Source organism: Meriones unguiculatus, chromosome 14 (assembly GCF_030254825.1).
Source record: "Meriones unguiculatus strain TT.TT164.6M chromosome 14, Bangor_MerUng_6.1, whole genome shotgun sequence".
In the NCBI taxonomy this organism is placed as follows: domain Eukaryota; kingdom Metazoa; phylum Chordata; class Mammalia; order Rodentia; family Muridae; genus Meriones; species Meriones unguiculatus.
The window spans coordinates 4,913,607-4,938,106 of record NC_083361.1 but is presented as its reverse complement, the minus strand read 5'-3'; the positions used below and the strand labels follow the sequence as shown (position 1 = coordinate 4,938,106).

General features: G+C 43.4%; 1 protein-coding gene and 1 long non-coding RNA gene across 3 annotated transcripts in view; one reads left to right on the top strand and one right to left on the bottom strand.

The window, feature by feature from the left end:
- The window catches only part of LOC110550686 (zinc finger protein 568-like), a 52,135-nt gene extending 38,929 nt beyond the window's left edge, over positions 1-13,206 (bottom strand). The window contains exons 1-3 of the mRNA XM_021640722.2: positions 13,049-13,206; positions 9,478-9,738; positions 8,666-8,724 (exon numbers count right to left, since the gene is read on the bottom strand). Of these exons, the coding sequence (XP_021496397.2) occupies positions 8,666-8,724; positions 9,478-9,511 (93 nt within the window). The 5' untranslated portion in view covers positions 9,512-9,738; positions 13,049-13,206. The remainder of the gene's footprint in view (positions 1-8,665; positions 8,725-9,477; positions 9,739-13,048) is intronic.
- Positions 13,207-13,224: 18 nt separating this feature from the next.
- On the top strand, positions 13,225-22,193 carry LOC132647118 (uncharacterized). 2 transcript variants are annotated; one of them, XR_009585403.1, is made up of 3 exons: positions 13,225-13,725; positions 13,879-13,949; positions 16,223-22,193. It is a non-coding gene; the product is annotated as an uncharacterized LOC132647118 (long non-coding RNA). The 2 variants fall into 2 exon arrangements; XR_009585401.1 differs by lacking the exon at positions 13,879-13,949.
- The last annotated feature ends 2,307 nt before the right edge of the window (positions 22,194-24,500 follow it).

Sequence of the window (24,500 nt, the reverse complement as noted above, 5' to 3'; positions counted from 1 at the left end):
TTCACAGAAAAGAGACCAAACAGTCAAAGGCTAAGCACTGTGGCGCATCATCCTAACCCGACCGAGAAGACTGATGCGACAGCCAGGACAAAGAGTGATGATGAAACCAGACGTGAAAAACTAGCTTTTGGCGCAATGGTCTGAAGAATCACTGCATCACAAGTACAAACATGAAACACTCTTGTTGCTGTGGCCAATTCTGAACTAACCAAACACATCAAATATTCACAAGACCTATTTAAGATTTGGCCTGTCTCTCTAGTACATGCGAAGCCAAGATGATGACTAGCCTGGACAATATAGGGAAACCTGGTCTCCAAAAAGAAAAAAAAAAAAAAAAAAAAAGGAAAGGATGAGGAGGAATGAGGGAATCACTACAAAACAAACAAACAAGAAACCAAAATGCTTCAGCTGGGGCTGAAGAGATGGCTCAGTAGTTAAGAGCACTGACTGAGCTTTAGAGGATTCAGGTTCGATTCCCAGAACTACATGGTGATACAAAGACATACATTCAGGTAAACCACGCAGAGATAGAAAAAAAAATCATATTTAAGAACTGATAATATAAAAACAAATTAATCTTATACTTTAAAAGGCTATGTGTATACTTACATATATTATATACCTTAATTTATAAACACTTAATACCATAATGCTTTCAATAAATTAAACATTCATCAAGACTGAATTTAAAGAGACCATGCAAAAGAAGGACAGAACAATGAATCATTTTTGGTCTGTTTAGAAAGGCTCTCATGGGCTCCAGGCTGGCCTCAAACCTCCACATGGCTGAGAGGTAGAAGGGTACAAACCCTGCTTTTTACTTTCCTGTCGATTAACTTATATAATGAAAGTAAATAGTTTTTTTCTTTCTTTAAATTCCAACATGGTTTCTACAACATCTCAAAAAGACAAAACCCCCAACAAAAACACTATAGGTGACTCAAGACTGTCCAACAAAAAGTGATGTATGACTTTTTTTGTTGCTGGAAATAGGCATCTGTATTAATTTGTAGGGAATATGTGTAGTGCAAAGACTGCAATTTAAGAAGGCATTATATAAAAGGCATTATATATGCAAAACATGCAGCTACATTCCACAGCTTTAAGAACTGTGTCCCAAGATGAAAATAGTCGCAGGGAAAAGAGTCCGACTTTTCAGCATTTTTAAAAATGTTACAACTCGGGACTGGGAAGATGGGTAAGCAGGCTTTTGCCACACAAATTTAATGACCAGAGTTCAAGCCCCATAATCCCACAGTGGAAAGAGCAAACTGGCTCTAAAAGTTGTCCCGTAACTTCCACAGGAGCACTGTGGCTTCTGTGCACCAATAAATAAACAATGTCAAAGTTTTATCTCAGATTCCACTGTAAAAGCTAATTAATTACATGGCAGCACACTTAGACAAAGAAAAAGTCAAGAAAATTTACTAAGGGTGAGTTCATTAGGCAACTCGGGGAGAAAGTAAAGCCAGTTTGTCTCAGCAGGCCACACCCAGGTGAATTCGGACAATGGGCTGGACAGCAGCTTCAGCAGGGAACGGCCTGGCCCAGCTGAGGTGCTGGTGTCTACCTGCCACTTTCCCTGGAGGCACTGGTGAGAACAATAGCATAACTAAAGAAATGGCTTGCATAATTTTTAGAATTATAATTCTATTACATTATAATTTTAAAGCCCTACACACTTTTATGAGTTTTCCCCAGTGTTTGTGTGCTTAATGTGTGCCTCGAGACAATCCTTCACCCTCTGCAGCCTAATGAAACCAAGAGGTTGGACTAAGCAATGTTCTCTGGCACACAGTATGAAAAAACTCTTGCAAACTTAATAAAAAGGCAAATCAGTTAGGAATGGGGAGATGGCTGAGCAGGCCTGCTAACCTGAGTGTGAATTCTAGAACCCGTGTCAAGCTGTTTGTGGTGGCATTCCTGTGCCAAGACAGGAGACAGGAGAATCCACGGGAAGCTTTGTGGGACTGCTGCCCTGGAGTCCACAGCACAGCGGCAGAAGCAAGAGACCCCGCCTCTGCACGCAGAAGCCAAGAACTAATCCTAAAGTTGTCCTGTCAGCTCTTAGTGCTCCCTGTAGCACGAACACATTCATCCACCCACCCCACTCTCACACACATAGTAAACTAAAAAAATTACAAATTCTAAAAAGGCAAACTGGGCCAGCAAGATAGCTCAGGGATAAGGGTGCTTGCAGCCAAGACCAGCAACCTAGTTCAATCCCCAGGACCCACAGGCTAGAAGGCAAGAACCAACTCCAGCTGCCTTCTGGCTTCCACATTTATGTCTTGGCACATGTCCCACTCAAAGTCCAATGAGCAGGAGTAATCTGTTGTTTGTTTTGAGACAGGGTCTTCCTATACATCACAGGACAACTGGGCTTGAACTCACAGAGATCTCCTGCCTCTGCCTCCTGGGATTAAAGGTGTGCATCACCATGCCCAGAGAATAAATGTAATTAAAAAAAAAACAAAAACAAAAACAAAAACAAAAACAAAAGAGAGAGAGAGGAGGCGCTTGCCTTCAATCCCAGTATGAGGCTGAGACAGGTGGATCTCTGAGTTCGAGCTCAGTCTGGTCTACATCCTGAGTTCCAGAACAGCCAGAGCCACATAACAGATACACTGTCTCACCCCCTTCAACCATCCCACACAAAAGACAAACCACTAAATGTGGGCAATGGCTCTAAACAGCACATACTTCATATGCTGTAGAACAGCTATAGTCAAAAGAAGAAACCACAGGTGCTGATGAGGACAGAGACCCTCCACCCCTCCTAACTACAGGGGGATGGCAAATAGGCCAAGTATTTTGAATAATAAAGGAATGGTTGTGTAAAAGCGTAAATATACAACTCAGCAATTCCATTCCTAGATACACACGAGAAAAATGAAGATATGTTCATGTAAAAACTTGTAGTCAAACATTCTTAGCAGGATTACACAATAGTCAAAATGGGAGAGCAGCCAAAACTGGTGGCAAGTGCCTACTATCCCAACATTTGCAAGGCTGAACAGGGGCAGTCCAAGTAAATTCAGGCCAGCCTGGGCTACATAGTGAGACCATATCGCTGCAACAGAGATGCAAATCACTCAAATGTCTAGTATTCAATAGATTACATGTCACATAAACACACAGTGGAGTACTGGGAACTTTTAGTACAGATGAGAGAGAGTGTGTGTGGCGTATGAGTAGGTGTATGTGTATGTGGGTGTACATGAATGCCAAAGGGGCTGGTGTCTTCTCACTTGCTGAGCACAACTCACTGACGTCAGCCAGTCTAGCTAGCCAACTTGCTCCTGGGATGCCTGGTCTCTGCTCCCAGAGTGCTAGACTTATGAGTGCCCACCAAGCCTGTCCAGCTTCTATATGTAGGGATCTGAACCCTGGTCCTCACATTTCAATGGCAAGTGCTCTATCCACTGAGCTGTCTCCTGGTACCTAGTAATTAGAACTCGAAAAAAAAAAATCAAGTACCAGGGACTATGAAAACAGCTCAGATTGCAAGCATGGGAAACTGAGTTTGGATCCCCAGAGCCCATGTAAAAATCTAGTAATCTCAGAACTAGAGAAGCAGAGGTGAAAGGATCCCAGGGGTTGCTGGCCAGGGAGTCAAGTTAAATTTGGAGAGTCCCAGGGTTAACTGAGAGGCTTAACTCTGTCTCAAAAATAAAGTGAGATGCTGAGCATCTTTAATCCCTTTAATCCCAACACTCGGAAGAGGTGGGCGTATTCTGCGAGTTTGAGACCACCTTCATCGACATGGAAAAAAGAGAAAAATGGTAGAAAGCACTGAGCATCTGGTGTCCCTCTGCTCTCTACAGACGCGTGCCAACACGCCCGCTCTGAATAGGTGTGTGCAAGCACACATAAAAAGAGACACCAACGCTGACAGAAGCCACCACACAAATGAGCCCTGAAAACACCGTGTAGCGTGTTCTAGGAACCCATCTCTATGAAGAGCTGTAACAGGCGCACAGCTCTTCACAGAAAGTGTACTTAACGCTTGCCAACGCTGCAGCCTTGGGAGGAAATGGGGAGGAAGAGTTAATAAATAGAGGGTTTCTTTTTAGGGTAATAAAACTCTTCTTACAATATGGTATTGGCGATGAATACAATCAGAAATGCTGAGGTAATTTATGACATGTGACTTATAAATCAAAATTCTTTTTTAAGTTATGAAATTACATTTTCTATGTTTAGGATTCTTAATTAATAGATTAATTACTCAATTAATTCACTTTTGGTTTTTTGTGTAGCCCTGGGTGTCCTGGACTAGCTTTGTAGACCAGGCTGGCCTTGAACTCAGAGATGGGCCTGCCTCTGCCTCTTGAGGTGTGGGATTAAAGGATGTGTGCCATCACACCCTGTTATGGTTAGGATTCTTTAAATCTCAACATAAAGTAATCTCATGAGCTGGGACGTATCTTCAGGGAACAGTCCTTCATAGAATGTATGAGGACTTGGGTTCACTCTCTGGACTGCAAACACCAATTTTCTGTTGCTGTGAAGAACTGACTACTCAACACGCATTCACACCCTGCTTATATTAACACGCCACCCACTAACGCGGGCTCCTCCTGTTAGGGCCCAGAAGCTGAAAGAGCAACCCCAAATGTTTATTCTGCAGAGGTCCAGCGTTCAGGGATCACATCCAGGCAAAATGGCGACCCCCAGATGGGTGTTAGGCCCAGCAAGAGCCTAAATATAAGAAGGTATGAAGAGAACTCAGAAAACTAATCATCTATCGATGCAAAATCGCAAGAGGTTCATTCTGACCATTGCGCAATGGGGTCACCCCTGCTGGTCAGCAAGGAGTGGCACCGGGAGACAAAGACCTTTGGTTTTTAAAAGACAAGGCTCGGGGAATTCTAGGGGTTGGCTTCTTGGCAATTCATGATTGGATGAAGTATTTAACTTTTAAAATAATTGGTTGGTTCTGGGCACCCTTAGGTTTGGTCAGCCCTGTCGTAATGTCTGATCTTCAATTTCCTGCTATATGGGATATAGCCACAGTTAAAGGTGGGAGAGTGATTAACTCATCTGTTCTGAGGAGTGGGGGTTACAGGGTTTGGATCAAAGGTCAGGAGAAGGATTGGGGCCATTTGGCCCACTTTCCAAACAAAGCTCATCTCACCGGCACCAGCCGGTGATTTTCTCTCCATTTAGTAGAGATCTCTGCTTGTTTCCTTCCTTATCTCTGCCCTCACAGATGGCTAATGTCAGGAACTTTTATATTCCTTGGCTCTATGGAGAAGCACTAAGAGACTTTAATTACCATGGGCCTAAAACTTGCAAATATAAGTTCTAAGGCAATTAAAGAAACACAGGTTACAAAGTTAGTCTGATTCTTTCAATGGGCAAAAAGCTCTATTTAAAGTCAACTAGGGGAATCTCAGGCACAGTTAAGTCATCTTTATTTTGATTGGCACAGGTCAAAAGCATGGGTACAAGTGCACTGATGATTGGCTAGGGTTGGCTAGATTGATGGGGGGGGCGCTCTCTAAACTGATTCAAACCAGCCCAAACTGGTGGGTGCCTATGGAGGCGACGTGACTTTGATCAGGACTTAGGGGCTCACAGGACTCAGGCACAACCTTATCTCCAACTGTCCTGGCTGAGCCGGTTTTTCTTGAAGCTTCTTTTTCTGAGGAGCGGAGAACTTGGGCCTACGAAGTCTGTCACAAAGTTTATTGGCCAGGCCTCTCAGTCTGAGCATCTGAAGAGGCGGAATGAATGTTAGCGCAGATAAGCAAATGCTCAAAAAGCTTCTGTACTTAACCTGACTTGTGTAGTCTAGAGACACAGAGCCTGACCCCAGGAGTTTCAGTCCTGTCATCCAAATCGCACAAGCAACACCACACAGAACTGAGCTGAGCTCATTGCACAGCCCACAACAACCCCAAAGCAGAGCTGTCCAAGTAGTTAACTAGGGGACCCGAGGAAGGACATGTCCGGGTAACTGACACATCCCTGGCTGAAACCCAACCTTAAGGTAGTAAGCTATTCAAATGAGCTGGATTTAAATGTTCTGACACTTTAAACCCAAATCCTGCCTTCAAAATTCACTGTGTAACTTGGACAAACACCAAATTTGAGCCTCCAATTTCCTCATCTGTGACACAGTACTGCTCTCCCCATTTAATGAAGATTTTAGAAATGGATCATCTTCTGGAATATAAAGTGTTAAACAAAACCAAACTGCTCTTTCCCAGTGGCTCTAGTAATTAGGAAATCCCATACAAAAGCAAAATAAAAATGGCAACCCTGAGAAAAAGGAAAAGCTGAGGACAGGAAGGCGGAAAGGAAGCGAACAGCTGTCCTCAGACGGCAGTCAAGGATGCATTCCTAGCATTCTGCCCGCCCTGCCTCCACATTCCAGGTGCTGGAACACACCCGCGCCTCCACACCCAGTTCATTCGGTAGTGCTGGGACCTAAGCAGGGCTCCGAGCATGCTGGGAGAGCACTCTCCCTGCGAGCCGTACATACCCCAGCCTCACTGGACAAAAGTGCAACCAGTGCTGCACAGTTTAGTCCATTTCTTCCCGTGTCAGTTCCCTTTATATACATACATAAAGAAAATCCATAGTAATCCTAAGTAAAAGGAGTTTTGGCCTAATAAAACACAGACGGAGTAAGGCAAATAAAAAGGACAGACAATAGGGTAGCCACTGGCACAAATGGTCCTTTTTCACTCATGGGTACACCATCAGAGTGTGGGCTTCAGTCAGGCTCTGTGAGTCTGAATCCGGAGTTTAGTTCACACAGCACCTTCTTAACCTTTGTTTTCCACTTCCTTTATCTATAAAAATTAAATACCTACGTCACAGACTTCACCATGTGTTAAGATTCAGAGTTTTATAGAGGAATAATTTGTCACAGGCTATAATACATAGCACTATAGAGGACTCTTCTAACTGGTATGTAATCTATTCATATACAGTTAAGATCTGCCATGGCAATATCTACCTTTATTTCCTTTAATTCTTCTTCATGTTCTTTAATTTTTTATTTCTTAATTGATTTCTGAAACTTATTAGCATTTCTGATGCATGTGTGTACACACATGTATAAATACAGACATAGAAAGTATCCCTAGTGTGCCTTCTCACAGGGGATCTACTGAACAGTACATTCATGAACCCCCATCAGGCAGTCTCCTCTATCTGTTACGTTACTCTCAAGTACTGCACGGAATCAGCGCATTCAGAGAGCAGCTCAGGATGGAGACACGACATCTACTGAGCGCAAGCAACTTCAGAACACTCACCAGGCGCCCCGGGCGTCCTGGCATTCTTATGAAATGGGTTCCATTATCATCCCCATTTTACATGATGAAAATACAGCACAAAGAAATTAAGACACTTCTCCATTCATGGTCATGTACTTTACAGTGACTGGCCTAAGTTTGAACGTAAGTCTGTGTAGGGCCAGAGAAACACTACACCAACAAGCAGAAAAAAAGCCTCCTGAGCCTTTAGCTCAGTGGTTCTCCCTGTGGGCTGCAACTCCTTTTGGGGTCGAACAACCTTTTCAAAAAGGGTGCCTAAGACCATCGGAAAACACAGATATTTACATTATGACTCATAACAGTAGCAAAATTACAGTTATGAAGTAGAAACAAAAGTAATTTTATGGTTGGGGATCACCATAACTCGAGGAACTGTATTAAAGGGCCGAAGCATTAGGAAGGTTGAGAACCGCTGCTTTAGATTATGTAGCAAAAAGGGTGTGTCTGCTCCATGACAGTGAGAGCTGAAGAAAAAGACAGCCAAGAGAAAACTGTTCAAAATACAGGCATGAGCAACTTCAAGTGTGGAAACAAAGACTCAAGGGTGGAAGTCAACAGATAACACTGTAAGACAGGAACTCGCTGAGATGGCTCAGTGAGTAAAGGCATTTGCTACCAACCCTCCTGCGGACCTCAGTTCCACCCCAGGGCCCAAACGGTGAGACAACCAATTCCTCCACACACTTACACAGCGGCATACCTTCTGCCACCTCCCAAATAAATAAAACCTAATAAAAACTGGCAAAGTACGGTGGCACTTGGGAAACAGATGCAGGTGGAGGAGCTCTGTAAGTTCAAGGACAGCCTGGTTTACACAGCTCCAAGGCTACATACCTTATCTTAAAAAACAAACAAAAGAGGACTGCATCTTCTAAGACCATTAAAAAAGGGGAAAAAAAGAGCTGGAAGGCTACAAACATCAGAACTACAAAGATACTAAAGACTATTCATATAATTTAGTTCAACTTCCTATCAAAAGCTTAAGCTGAAAAAAACAAACTCGGACAAATAAAAACATATGACTAGGATTATTTCGAAGATATATGCATGTTCCACTTATACTTCTTTGTCAAGAATGACTTATAAAAATTGAGCTTAAAACAACAATCATGGAATGATTTTAGAATTCATTTTTTAGTTTCAGTGTCAATGAAAAGCTTTTGCTTTCCTTATGTGGTTTTTTTTCCTCAGAAACTACAAGCTACAGGGAATGGATTTTATGTCTATTTGCTTTGAATCTCTAAATCAGATTTGACTTTGAACCCAGCTGTACTTCCTCCATTTTATCCCAGCTTAGTGGTAGATTATAGTAACGCACAACAAATGCACTGTAAACTCGCAGGGGGAACATTACATTTAGAACGTACACAAGGCCTGGTCACGTCCTCTTCTTCCTGGCAAAGTGCAGACTCCTGGGAACACCAAGCTGAGGAAAAGGAAGCAAAACAGATTTGCTCAGTGTTTCAGACAAAGGAATGTAGTTCTTTACAACCAGATGGTCTCAGATCCCCTAGAAACTTGATCCTCAACACCACGAGAAATGTTAACGACCATATCAATCTCCAGAGACTCTGAAATGTATGCGGAGAACTAAACTTACCACATGCTGTCTGATGAAATTTCCCAAGGTTAGTAAGTTGTCCAAAAAAACCTACTGGCTACAAAACATTTCTTTTAAAAAAGAGAAAAGTCCTGACGTAAATTAAAGAAAACATAAAAATTAGAGAAATCAAAAATTAGCAATACAGAAAAATGGTGATGAATACCCATGGAAGAATGTTAGAAGTAGCTGTTGCTGGGAGGTAGGAACAGGGAAAAGGAGGGACAAAACAGGCAGCGACTATTTCTAGCTTCTAACACCACTTTTAGAATGCACTCAGATATACTCCCTAAAAAAGAATGGAGCCAGTCAGATGGCTTGGCAGGTAAGGTGCTTGCTTCCAGGCCTGACAACCTAAGACAGAAACATCTGCAAGTAACCTCCAGCCTCCACACAGGCCGAGATAGAAGCACAAAATAAAGATACAAAAGAGCAGTAAAGTAACAAAATAAAACACGTCTGTCCTAATGCAATAAGAACATCACATGAACTTCCATGACAGGAGCTGCAAGCTGTCCACTTTCCCTGAAAACACAGCACCCCCACAGACCCACTCTCTGCCCTTCTGAGCTGCCTCACCTCTCCTTCCCACCATCTGGGTCAAACGCTCCATGTCGCACAGCTGTTGCTGGTATTTCAAGGTTGAGATGTCACTTAGCTCTCGCTGGCTCTGCGGAGCACGGTCAAGACAGTCTGTAGGTACAGCGTCCACCCTTCCCAGGATGCTCCAGCTTCTGGTGTATGCAGCTCTCAAGTCAGAAGGTCTCTGTCCATGACAGACGTCAGTTCCCAGGCATCTTTATACTCACACTACAGTGTCTTAGTGTTGTGAAGCAGGACCTGTAGGCACAGACCAGAAAGGAAACTTGCCTCATACATTCTCACAGGTTGTCATAACTAGCCTCACAGACAGCCCCCGGTGGTCAACACCTTCTGATGGATTACTGTTGTTTAAAACATTACGTTTTTGGACAATGTGATACACTGCCTCAACACTTATTTCCTTGTTTGTAACTCTCTCTCTGGAGTCACTGGCCAGAGATATTAGATGTAAAAACCATGCAGGCTCAGGGATAAAACCTAGACTGAGCACCTCAGGCTAAATTAAATACTCAGCAGAGATACCCAGAGTCTAGAAATAAAGTGATGCTCAAACATCTTTGTGTACAGAAGTGTAGCCTCAATGCAGAGACAGATATAATGCTGAATCGAACAAACAATGAAGGGCCTGGCAGGATGCATCACTGGGCAACAAAACTTACTGCATAAGCCTGACGACCTGAGGTCTACCTGAGGTCTGCCTGAGGTCTACCGTGGAGCCCTGGGCATTGAAAGAGGAAAGGAAGAACTGACTCCAAAAGTTGTCCTCTGACCTCCACACGCCCACTGTGACATGTGTGCATCTCACAAGCACATACGCTAAGTTCTGAAAAATACTTAGTCACAGAAATCCCATGTTGGAAAAAAGGAATTGCATTAAAAATCCAGAAATTACCATTTCTCTATCTCAATTGCCTTGTAATTGAGGTAAAAGAACACTATAGTTTAGATTTTCATGACTTTTCATTTGAAATAAAAATTATAACCCTTCCCAGCACTCTGAGAAGACAGAGGCAGGCAGGCGAATCTATGTGAGTTCAAGGCCAGCTTGGTCTACAAAGCAAGTCCAGTACAGCCAGGACTACACAGAGAACTCTTGTCTCGACAATAAGTAAGTAAATAACAAATAGCATATATAGGATACTAGATATAAATAGCTATTAAATATATTAGTTTACCTTTACTAGATAAAGAGGAAAAAGGATACAGAAAAGTTAATAAATTTTTGTTCTGTATGATTGAACTAGTAAAGCAGAAAAATTGTTTTAATAAATCTTGGTGCTGTACTTGAGATACATTCCTAACAGCCTTCACATGGTTACTCTGTTTTTTCAAGTCAAGGTCTCCTCTGTAATCCAGGCTAGCCTGAACTTATCATCCTTCTCTGACTCCTTACTACCAGCATTATCACTACAAGCCATCCATCCACTTTTACAAGTTTACTTTTTATTCCACAATTCTCAAATGCTAAAGAGCAGTATAATTTATACTACAGTCTCTATCTACTGTCTTCATGAAGACAGGAATTCTGTTTAATTTTGCCAGTGACAGACAGGTGTTGGATATTAAGATAGGCAGCCATTACAAGTACGGCAGCCAAAAAAGCTGAACATGGAGTAAGCAATAAAATCAAGCAAGCCTCTTCCTGTGTAGAATCTCAATGTGGCTGAAAACAAGGACTCCGATTCTTTATATCCTTATGCTTATAGCAGTGCCATTTGCAACAGACAAGATACATGTGTTCATAAATTCATAGACACTAAAAATATTTATCCATACACACATATTATGTAGGCTTGCAAAAGAATTTTGACATTCCTAATCCAGAAGAACATTGAGGACTTTATGTTAAATTAAATCAGTTAAAAAGGACAACTACAGCACAGGTCCTCTGAAATTAAATATTTAGAATTTTGCAGTTGCTGGGACTGGGAGAAAGGAGGAAACAAGGAATTATTGTTTAAAGAATATCAATTTCTGTTTTCTAATTAAAAGCTGTGCTGTGAGTAGTGAGGGGTGGAAATGTAACATGGAAATGTAAATGTCCCATGTCACTGAATTATATGTGTAAATATTAATACAATGCAAATATTGTATATTTTCCACAGTTTTACAAACAAACATATTCGTGTGTGTGTGTGTATATATATATATATATATATTTTTTTTTTTTTTTTTTTTTTTGCTGACCTGGTATTCTACCCCACCCCTCAGTTTTGGGGGTTTTGGTTTTTGGTTTTTTTCCTCTCACTATACCTTGGATTAGTCTCAAGCAACCTTGACTGTGAACTCCTCCTGCTTTGGCCTCCTAAATGCTAGGATCACTGGCATGTGTCACCACACCCAACTTGAGAATTTTAAAGAAGGAGAAAGTAATGTAAAGTAAGTAATGTATTACCCAAGAGCAACAGAAAGAGAAGCTACCTAGCTTGGTGTTCAGGTATTTAAATGTCTTACTTAACTCTGAGTTTTGTTAAGTATGCACAGACAAGAACAGAAACCAAGACAATGAGGAAAAAAAGGGGGAGGGGGAACAGGACAAGGTAAATGTAAACAACACTTTTTTTTCAGTAACATGATAAATACAACCGAATTCAACTCATCTATTAATAGTCAAGCCGGATAAATGAGTTTAAAAGCTCAGCTGATACGCTTCTCATGAGAAACCTGAAACATAAAGGGTTTGGAATATGAAATTCCCGACAAACGCAATTTTAAAAACAGAGAGAAGGCAGTATGATCAAACAAGCACACTTGCACTAAAAGGGAACCCCCAGAACTAAGATGGATGTTTCTGAGTGTGGCAAACAGTTATGACTGTCTTCTTGTCTTCGAACGAGCTTATCCACACAGGCTAAAAACGGACACATTTGGAAACGGCCGTTTTCAGAGCCTTTGAACGATCTCCCCTTGTGCTCCGGTCTCCACCGTGAAAATAACGCGTCTTTGGAACCGGTTCTTTCAAACCCGAGGCCCAGAAGAGACAAACGGTACCAATGTGAACTCGCCCTACCGCTCTGCGACTCAGCTGAAGCGCAGCCTGGATCAGCTAAACGCAGTGACCTTGCTAACAGCGGGAACTGGAGAATCAAGCCCAGCTGACGGTTGCTCCTGAGCTTAGTTTGTTTTTTGTTTTTCAGCCATTCCTAAACGGATTTCAGGACTGGAAATTACCTCCTCGGTGGCTTTGCCTGGCACGGTTAAATGGTGGGTTTAACCCCAACATTGCAGAAATAAAGACGGATAAAAATAACAAAATAAGCCAAGCAAGCCATTAGGTGATGACGAACTCAGTCACAAAAAGGAAAACTGAAACGTTAGCGAGGTGTTGGGAGGAGGCAAGAGACAGCAAGGCGGAGGGCCGGTGAGCAGGCGGAGGCACCAGAAAATACAGATTTCCCCCGCTTAGTTACCAGTTACGTCAAATGCGCAAACCCAGGAACCGCCTCGCGGGACCACCCCACGCGCTCCGCCACCCTCACCTCACACCAGGACGCACCCCACACCCACACCTCCTCAGGCTCCTCGCGTGACACACGCTGACGCTCACCTCGCCCCGCGCCCGGTCGGTCCGCAGCCCACGGCCGGCGCCACCCGGACCCCTCGGGGCTCCCCCTCGCTTCCCGCGGACGGCGCCTCCCGCCCACAGCCCCGAAGCGCAGCGGCGGGCACACGCAGGCGCCCCGCGGCCAGGGCGAAGGACTGCGGCAGCTGCGCGCGCCCGTTATGTCCCAGGAGGCCCCGCGGCCCGGCCCGACTTCCGGTCAGAGCTCGGCCCGCGTTTCCGGTGCCTTGAAGGAGCGGCCGAGGGCGCGAGCCGGGAGCGCCGCGGCGCGGGGACGATCTTCCCGGCGACGGCCAGGGGAGGCGCCTTGGCCCTCGGCGGCTGTCCCTCCGTGGACTACATTTCCCAGAAAGCCCGTCAGGCCTCTCGCAGGGACCCGAGCGTTTGCCCTGGCCTGGCGGGACCGTTAGATCAGTGAGCAGCGAGGAGATCCTAGAGCGAACCGTAGGGTTGCTGTTCAGGGCAACCTGAAGGTTGGGTGAGGACGGAGGAGGCCTGTGGGAGCACCAGCATCAGAAAGTAGACGTTCTGATGGGTTTTCTGGGAGGCCATGAAATAATGGCTGGTCACCTACATGTATGTGGCATCCTGCGTGTTCCCGTGGACTCCTCTGTCACCTCTGTGGTGGTGACTTGAGAACTCTCTCTCTCTCTCTCTCTGAGGTGAGGTCTAGACACTGAAATTGGGCGGGATGCCCGTTCTCCCTGATCTCCATACCCTAAGCGTGGTGGGTAATAGGGATAGGGCTGCTGTTGATCTCTGAACTGACCAATAAAGACGTGCAGTGTCACGATTTTTTTTTTTCCTGCTCCCAGTTTTACCCTTTGCCGGATGGGTTGTCTAGAAGAGGGAAAGAATTCACAATGAAATACAAATAATAGCCAAGGTATGGTGGGGTTTCCTTTCTGTAAGCCCTCAGGAAATACTCTCTTGATGATCTGTTTTTTGAGTATAGATCCCTCTATTGTCTCCACTGGAGAAAAGAATACCTGAACCTACTATGAAATCCTATTATTCTCCATACACCTAATGTTCACTTATCTAAAAACTGCCTCTACTATTGCTGGCTGAGCTTTTCTCTTTTTAAGTATGAAATGTATTATTTTAAATAAGTAAATAAATGATTATTTTAGACATTTCAAGACCCAGAAATTAGCAAGAATAGTTGAAATTGACCAAGTGACTGATATTAATATTTTAATGAGTTTCCACCCCATGCATCGTTTGCAGCTTACGATCTTACTAAAAAATATCATAAATATTCTCTTTTACCAAATGGTTTTCCTAAGTTCCATTGTTTAAACACACACATATTCTTAGCTTCTTCAGATCGTTTGTGTCAAGCTTTCAGTAACATCAGGGCTGGTGCGATAACTCAAGAGTTAAGAACACCTGTTGCAGCAGACCCAGGTTTGATTCCCAGTGCCACGTGGCGGTTCACAACTGTGTGTAACTACTCCAGAAACTTGAAAAAAAGAAAAGGACCTATTTTAACCAGGTGTGGTGACACATACAGATAGTCCTACCACTGGAAAATAAACAATCCCTGTCTCAAAAACAAAACAAAAACCAGGCTATTCTCTTCTCTGCAGTGTGCTAATGTCTCTCTTTGTCAGTACTGATTCTACATTTCTTCTCCAAACCCTTTTGCTTTTGTTTTTGTTTTGTTGTTGTTTTGTTCTTCGATACAGGATTTCTCTGTGTAGTCCTGGCTGTCCTGGACTCAATTTGTAGACCAGGCTGGCCTCGAACTCACAGAGATTCGTGTGCTGCCCTCTCCATACCCTCTTCTTACCTCCCTCCTTCTGTCCATGTGGGAAAGGCTCTCACAGAGTATTCATGTTCTCTCTGCCTCTGTTTTAATGCCTGTTACTGCTGGATAGAAGTTATTATGCATTCTGTATTAATGCCTAGATAGCTCTCAAATATCTCTAAGCAGTTTGTATAACTGATAAGAAAAGCAGACATTAAAAGAGGCTGATAGGAGGCTGGAGAGATGGCTTAGTGGTTAAGAGCACCAGCTGCTCTTCCAGAGGACCTGGGTTCAATCCTCAGCACTCACGTGGCAGCTCACAGCTGTCTGTTACTGTTCTAGGGGACCCCACACCAATGCAAATGGGGCCAGTGTGGTGGTGCATGACTTTAATCCCAGCCCTCGGGAGGCAGAGGCAGGTGGATCTTTGTGATTCAAGGCCAGCGTGGCCTACAGAGCGCGTTCTAGGGTAGTCAGAGCTGTTGCACAGAGAAACCCTGTCTCAACCCCCCACCCTCTCAAAAAGAGCTGATGAAGGGAGATGAGGTGATCAAGCAAGTACATGGTCATGGGTTTGGTGCAGACAAACGTGTTAATTATTGTTAATAATTGTTAAATGCATGCCCAAAAGCTATAGAGGTTATATCCAAACAAGGTTTCTCTAACACATTCGTGTTCTCCATAAAGACATCACAGTCTTATGCTCAGGAAGGCTATGAGCACCTCAGCACGTGTTTGGGCACCATTTGTATATTTGTTTTTGTGGTGCCGGGGACTGAACTAAGAGCCTTTCCTTGCTAGGTAATAATCCCTCTGCCACTGAGTTACCTGATAAAATGTGTGACGTGAATGCTTTCATATAATTACCACTGAGGACAAGAAACACAGCTAGCATTAGAACAAACCCCCAGAATCCACTTCACACATTACCATGCTGCCTATGATGAGATGAAGAGCCCCATCGCTTACATAAAGTGGCTCCCAGTCGTCTGTAACTCCAGCTCCTGAGCGTCGCACACTCTCTTCCCCTCTCGTAGCCTCCGCAAGCACCTGCTCACTGTGCCTCCATATGCTCACACACACACACACACACACAGGAATATACATTTTTTAAAGGATAGTTTTCAGGTGAGATGCAGTTTAGTGAATGGTTCATTTAAGGGTACCTTATGGCATTTATTGGGGTTTTGTCTCTGAGCTAAGAATAGATAGATAGGGCGGCACAATCCGATACACATTGTCAGCAGGGGAGAGAAGGGACGTGTTACTTTTATAGAAAGGGAATTAGGGATTTTCAAACTATCCGTTTCCTGTCCCCATGAGAGTCCCTTTCCACTTCACTATTATTTAGCTTATTCCTCCTGGCCCTTTTTCAGAATTTAACTTGCCTTTTTATTTTCCTTCAGCCCGGAATCAGCGTGTGATACCAAGAGACTGTCACTAAAGAGCGGCGTCTCAATCAAGTCACACTCACCTCCAAAGACATGCCTGGTTTTATTCAGCCTGCATTTCTTACTCTACACCAGAACAAAAAAAAAGAAGAAGAAGAAGAAGGAGAGAAACCGTATGAATGTAAGACATATGGGAAGACTTTTAATCAGAACTTAGAGATAATTCAACCCCAGGGTATTGTCCTGGTGAAAAACCCTACGAATGTTAGTGTGGGAAAGCCTTTCATCGGGGCTGGCTTGTTACTCCATCAGCAGGCTCATATTGGTTAAAAAAGAAAACTAGTGAATGTAAGCAGCATGGCAAGACGTTAGTTGTAGTTCATATTTTTCCCAACACCGAAGGCTTCACACTGGTAGGAGACCCTCTGAATGTGAGGAGTGTGGAAAAGCCCTTGATTACTGCTCCAACCTTCATGACCATCAGAGGATTCATATGGGTGGGAAACTGTGGCTGCAAAGTCTGTGGAAAAGCCTTCACTAGAAGCTGACAACCTTTCCCACACCCGAGAATTCATGGGCCTTCTTACGCGCCACAGCCGCTCACTGCCGAGAAACCCTCTGGATGTAAGGAGTGCGGGAAAGGCTTCAGCAGGGCCTCAGCACTCACCACCACTAATCCCACTGAGAAATGTGAGCGGAGAGACTGTGGAAAGACCCTGTAGAGCTCAGCACTTAACGTCAGAGAAGCTGTACAGATGAAAGACCAATGAATGCAATGAGTGTGGGAAGGCCTTAGTAAAGGTTCAACTCTCACTCAACGTCAGGAAGTTCACACTGTGAGAAACCTTATGATTGTGCGGAGTGTGGAAAAGCCTTTGGTAGCTGTTCAAACCTCATTCATCTCGAGGGAATTCATGCGAGGTGAACAGGAAGTAAGACACTTGTTAGCCTTTAATATTTTTCAGGTAAGGAAAGCAGTCTAGGAAATGCAGGTCTTCTGTGCCTACTGTAACAAAGAACAAAGTAACAAAGTTTGGTTTCCTGAGACAACAGAATTTTTTATTTGTTTGTTTCTCTATGTAGCCCCAGCTATCCTAGAACTCCCTGGGTAGACCAGACTGACCTTGAACTCTCAGAGATCCAACTGCCTTTACCTCCTGAGAGCTGGGATTGAAGGTACCAGCCACCATTGCCTAGCAAAAACAACAGAAATTTATAATCACATTTTTGGAGCCTGGAATCCCAAGAAGGTGCTGGCAAGGGTAGCTCCTTCCAAGAAGTCGGCAAATATTTTCTGTGCTTCTTCTATTAGAAGGCAGGAGGTTTTGGGGCCCTCAGATAAGCACCAGGGAAATCCGTAATTTTAAACATGGAGGCTTGTCTCTCCAACAGGGGAGAGGTTTACTGATCTCCACCTGGAAAGCTGAAAATGGTTGTAATTTTAACTTGTTGATCCTTGTTACCTGCAGGGTCAGGCCTCACCAGAACCCCCCAGACAAGCGTGTTTGGTCATCCCAGACTCTTCCTCCCTAGATCTTGAGCATTGTGTCAAAAAAACCTGTCCTGGGGGGGGGATGCCCCCAATACAACAGCCTAGATAACTTCCGTGTCATCTGTAGGGCCAGGCCACTCCTGACTCCAGAGACTTATTCTCCCTAGACCCTTGTCTTGCACAGTGTTTCGAAGTAAACAAAACCCATCTTTATGGACTTTGTACAGTTTCAATGGAAACATGTCTGAAGCTTTGTTAGACACACAAATTGTCCAGTGTCAGACTAGAAGTTTGAACCAGCACCGGCTTCTGCATCCTGTTGAGCCAGATTTTCTTCTTGCCTCATGGGGATCATTACTCTGCCTGGTGTTTGCAGAGAGTCCCACACTGTTAGTTTCTGCAGCAGCCATCATTTTGTAGACACACCGTCCCAGTCCCTGCCTTTATCTCTGCATTGCGTTCCTTCTGGGCACCTTCTTTCATGCAGATTACCATCTTACTGGGTTAGAGGCTCTTAACTTTATCTGAAAAAACAAAACACCTTGATTTCCATGACAAATCAGGAGTTAAGGGAAGCACACTGAGGGTAAGGAGAGTGACACAGTTCAAAACTATGATAGCCTATCAATACTATTTTATTTAATGTATCTATAATTTTCTCCTATATTCAACTTAATTAAATGTATTTTAAAACTCTATCCTTCCCCAAGAAGAAAAGATTTTTATCCCAAAACTACATAAATTACCCTCAATTTCAATGCCTTTTTCTCTTTTTTTTTTTTACTTTAAAAACATCTTTTTTAAAGTTTTTTAAAATTCAACTTCTTTCATGTGTATGTATGTGTCCTATAAGCATTTGTGCCACATGCGTGCAGGTATGCATAGAGGCCAAAAGAGTGTGTCAGATTGCCCTGGGACTGGAGTTACCGGTGGTTTGGAGTGTTCTGACGTGGGTGCAAGAACTCTTAACCACTGAGATGTGGTTGGGCTCCTGTTTTTCTTCCTGTACCCAAGCTCCTGGAGCAATGACTCACGAGACTCAAAATACTTTACGAATACCTAGGTCATACAGCTAGGCTCTTCTCTGACTAACTCATAACTTAAAATAACCCATTTTAATCTATGTTCTGCCACGTGGCTGGTTATCTGTGCTCAGACACCATGCATCTGTTCTCTTACATGTCTTCCTGGGTGAATCTCCCACACCTGGCACTATCCCAGAATCCTTTCTGCCTATCAGATGTCCCACTTCCTATTTTTTGCCTCAGCCATGGGCCATTAGCCTTTTATTGACAGGTGATGCTCCCATACAAACACAAGAGATTCCTTCTACAGAGAGATATCTCTCCAGGCCCTTAAAAATTATATTCTGATGTGTAAGTAACATTTTCTTTCTATAAAATATTAACAGGCAGTACTCATTGCAACTTACAGTATACTCAATAAAATTTTTCTTCCTAAAGAAAAAAGTATTATCAATAGCTTTCCAACCCTCACTATAATCCTTGCTATCAGTGTGTTTCATTACAGACTCCTATTACTAGAATTGCATACATAAACACACAGAGAAAAGGAACTTTTATTTTCCTGAGGTAAGGAAAGGTAAGGTTTTAGAGGCTTATTGCCTCTGTCTGCTAACCCAGGTCTAGTCCTGGACACTTCTAGCACCATAAAATCTAACCTAGCCCTAGAATGTTTCACCCTCTGAGACTTACTGCTGAATAAGCTCACCCTTTCTTGTTCTTACTGAGCTCTTAGCTGGCCGGTTCAACTCAGCTGTTCTGGCTCAAACTCTTCTCCCTGCTAACTTATTCAATCTGGATTTTTCTCTCACCACTGAATTGTTTTACTTGGCCTCAAACTAATTCAAGCAATCTTTTCTAATCTTCCGGCTTCCCGTTCTCTGGCTCATTCCTGAGCTGTCTTCACCTGAGATTACTGTCCCAGTAAAACTGCCCTTCTCCCTCTGCATTGCCCCAAAAATAGCCTCCCTTTCCTCTCTTCATGAGAGTGGGTGGGTCCTATTCTGTCAAATCTTCTATTGATTTGTCGCCTTTTCTGCCAGTCAATTAGACATCACTTTCAAACATGCGTACTTCCTTTTACAAACTAACTACTTTCATTGTTAGGGACTAAAGGGGTGTACCACCACACCAGGACCCATGCTTTTCTTTACCTGAAACTTTCTCTATGCCAGGCTGCCTTGAGCTCAGATCTGCTTGCCTCCTGGATTAAAGGTCAGTTTGTATTCCAGCTAAATCACACAGACCTAGAAGATCTTTGGATATTATCTCTTGCCAGCTGGATTACACAGATTTAGGCCTTTGGATGTGGTCTCTTGCCAGAACAGCCAAGTTCTGAATTAAAATTCCTACAGACACACACACACACACACACACACGGCTGCTTTATATATGTATATAAATATACAATGTGCATTGAAAGGACTAAATGATCTAAGAAATGTAAAATATTGGGCTAGTTTCTAACATTAGTATCTACATGGATATAATCTGATATTACTATCTCTTTGTCTTAGTTTGTTTTTAAGATATTTTATGTTTATGAGTGCTTTGCCTGCATGTGTGTGTGTGCACCATGTGCATGCCTGGTGCCCTTAGAGGTAAAGCAAAGGTGTAACATCCTCTGGTGGAGTTAAGGATGGACATGAGCTATGTGGGTGTTGGGAGCTGAACCCAGGTCCTCTACAGAAGCAGCAGGTGCTCGTCACTGCTGAGCCATCCCTCCAGCCCAATAATAGTATCTCATCACTGTTAGTGGAAAAGATTTTAACAATATTTAAACCCATAGTTGACAGCAGAGTTCATGGCAAAGGCCAGTGAATGTGCTTTTATAAATGTTTCTCACTGTGGAGACGTAGCTGGTCTTTGCTACTTTGTGGGTTCTTCTTTTTCCCACCATTTGTTGCCCTGGTTTCACCCCCTAACACTAGATAGGGGAGAAAGAATATTATGGGGAAAGAGAGAAATTCATGAATCTGATTTCTTTCCCAACCCTTCCTCCCAGTTTCCAGCCCAGCCTCTTTCTTTTTTTGGGGAATGGTTTCTCCCAACCGCTCCTCCCTCAGGCCCCAGCAGGCTGCTTAAACGGCGCTTCCTCCCAATTTTCTCAGTACTCTGACAACTATTCTAGCCTATCGTTAAGATACGTTACAAAAAAAAAGAAAAAAGAGATACATCTTTTTCCAATCATCTCTTCTAACTCCCAGATAAATGACGCGAGACCTATTAGATTTATAAGTAAGGTTCAGGCTCTATAACTGGGCAGATATGATCTACTCTAACCCTCCATGCTAGTCTGACTACTTCCCAGCCATATGTCCCAAATTACTTGCCATATCCTGTCTAGGCTGTGTCTGCTCCATCAACACATCCTTTCTCTGCCTCTTCTCCTCCTTCTCCTTCTCCTCCTCTCTCGTGGTCTCTACCTGAGACCTCTCACTGGATCGGAAGTCCAGCCTTTCTATCTCTCCTGCGTGCTGTGCTGTTTAGCTTCTTTATAAACCAACCATAGATATTTGGGGAGCAAAATTTACACAACATTGATCAGTGTACATGGCAATGTCCAGGTCTGGACTATAACCATATCTCGGGCCCAGAATTCAGCATCTAAACACACACAGCACCAGACCATCCCCCAGCAGCCTGTCTGCTCAGGTCTGCTGCTCCTGGCTCAACTGTTTCTTACCAATATCTTTTGCCCCAACTGCCTTCTCCTCTCATTCTACTAGCCCAATCCTGCACCAACTGTACCTTTGATTTAGGGAAACAGTAACAGCTGAGCAATCCTGTTACCTGTGTTCAATTGCATATCTTCTTTTTATATAAGCCATTATTTTAATTTAGCCTTAGAAATCTTCATGCACAATGAATCCTTGGGAAGTCAAGCTGCTCCTTCCCAAGACCATTCCTACTGTCCACGAGAGCAAAGGAAGGACCACAAGCTTCAACAGTTATTTTATAACATCGAATTTGAGGGGCAGTGTAAGATGTTTATGTCCGGTCTGGAGCAGCACTACCTACTGTAGTGTGTGTTAGAACTGTAACGTTTGGCTGAGGTTTTTTGGCCTGCTTGTTATTTCCTGGCTGACAAGAGGCAAGCGGATTGTGCTTTTAGCTGTGGGGCCTTGAGCTGGGCTTCCTTTTTTATTTCCTGATGGCAAGAAACTGCCTTGGATATCTCTCTGGTTCCGGCACTCACTGGCCCAATGGCAACCCTTGCCACCTCACCTACACATCCTTGGAATTCTAGGCCTCCTTTCTGATTTATATTTAGAAAAACATTGCCCCTAGGGATGCCTTGTTCACAATTTTGTTTCAAATGACCATACTTCTCACAATTACAGCACCGAACTTTTTGAGATCTAAGACCTTTGGCGGCTTGGTCACAATCTCTTTGCAAAAGACTGTATTTCCAGCAACTGAAAAGCCAGGCGTTTTAACATGAGAGACCTCTAGCTATAGTTTGACCTATGATATCAGCATGGTATACATTAGAACCAATATCGGTTATATCCCCTTCGCTTTCATGCATGGGTGCTGCCCAGGCCTGTAATAGTTTAATAGCTTCTTTACATTCAGGATTTGCACTTTCAAATGCCAAGGTCTTAATTAGCACTTGTCTTGCATCAGGGTCCAATGTGACATTGTTCACTGCTGCAACCAATTTTTGCAAAACAAAACAAAACACACACACAAAAAAAAAAATCAATGAAGTCTTCTCCAGAGCCCTGTATAACTTTGTAAATGATGTGAACTCCTTTCCTAGATCCTCAGCTTTGTCCCAGACTCTTAGAGCTGCTAAACAACACTGTTCTTTGGTTGCATCTTCTTGAGCCTGTTCTTGTATATCCGCATACCAACCTTCACCTATCAACTGGTCCCTCACTATATTAATTCCCCTTGTTCTATTGTGCCGTGCCAAATTCCTGGTTTCTTCTCTCCACCATGAGTCATTGCAGTCGGGGACCGGCTTCTCGTGAAGCTGCCACCAATCCCCTCCAGTCTTGGGAACACTTCTATTTTGAGTAGCCCGGTTATTTAGACTTTGTCTCACGAGGGTGAGTATACCCCATAAGATATCACTGCCTCTTTAAAACGCCTTCGGTCTGTCATTTCTGTAGGGCACCATGCTATTTCGTCATAACCTCGCAGAGCTGTTTCCATTAAGTGTTGTAACCTGCTTAAATTCTATAGCCCTGCTGTTCAGACCTACTTTATTAGCTTAAACTATGGCTCCTCTGTTAATACCTGCTATAGCCTTCAGCATTTCAGAAGCCATTTTGCCTCCAAGTCTCCATTTTGATTATGTCCCTATGGTTTCATTTCTCAAATTTTGTATACTTAGTTACCTGGACACTCAATGAAATCCCCCAACTGCAGAACCAATCAAATTAAAGGTTAGAAACGCTTTTTCTAGCTAGTCAAAATGATATAATGTTGCTTCCTACACCTTGATACTTGGTTGCATTTCATTTTTGTACCTGGTTGTTACCTGGTTGCATTTGTTTCCTACACCTGGTTACAGTTTTGTTACCTGGTTGCTACTGGTTAGTCATTTTTGTTAAAAAAACAAAAACAAACAAAAAAAAAACCCTGCCTTAGGAGCAGACCAACATGATGCTCTGGCTCCCAGGTCCAGATTCCTGCCCTGGCAAGTCAGTTCTCGTTTAGCGTTCAGTACCTCTGAGCTCAGCCTGGTGTCTGAGTGGTCAGTGAGCGGCTGTTCCCGAACCTGTAACATTAGCAGGTATATGTTGGTGTACTGGGAATGCTGATGATTCTGTGACCCAGAACTGCCTGTCCCTAAAAAGTGCCGCGGTTTTACCCTGCTTCATCTGACCATCCTCCTGCTTTCTTCATTTCTTTGAGTTGACTGCCCTTTGACGCAGTTCCTTCCCCTCTTGCTACGTGGGGAAAACTCCCTCTCTGGTTCAGTCACTGGCAATTAACCTATTTGTTCTTCCTTTTTTTTTTTTGATGTTTTTATTCCATTTTATTTATTCCCAAATTGTGGAGAGCTGCTTGTTTGTCAAACTGCTCAACAAAGCAGCCAAAAACATGTTTTCACCCTGGCCTTCACCTGGAGACAGAGAAAAGAGGAAGTTTCGTCAAGTTCCTTAAAACTTGTTTGTGTGACCTTGGACCATATTTGCTACAGGGAAGTAGTTTTAGAAAACAAGTTTGGCAGTTCCACGAACTTCTTTCTTGTATTGATGTAACTTGTTTTTGTTTTGCCTGTAAAAAGGAACTGTGGAATTAACTCACCCTGCAGTCCTACTGAGAGCCCTCTTGAGCTGATGCCTTGTGTGGTGTGACTTTGCTTTAATTATTTCAATCCTCACTTCCCACTCAGGAACTCTTTGATTCTGCTGAAGGGCTCTGGCACCAAGTTTCTCTATTTCACCGGTATTTTTTCCAGTTGCTCAGCCAGTCTTTCAACCTTTTTATAAACAGAGTAGCCCACAATGAGGAAAGGAGGGGGGGGAGCAAAAAATAAAAAACCCTGCAGGACATGTCCCAACCACAGCCTCAGCAAACACCCTGTCGGCCTTTTGAAACAAAGCATTATCCTTCCTTTTCCTGCCTTTTGCTCTACTTGAAATCAAACCTCCCATTCTGCCTAGCCTGCCAGTTGGGTGCTGCTTGTAAAATGTGAACTTTTCTTTTAATGTTTATTTTCCCTGCAAACAGCCCCAGGTTGAGTGCCACTTGTAAAATGTGTTTGCAACTTTATGGGGGTTCTTTTTCCCCACCCGTTATCCCCCTGGTTTTACTCCCA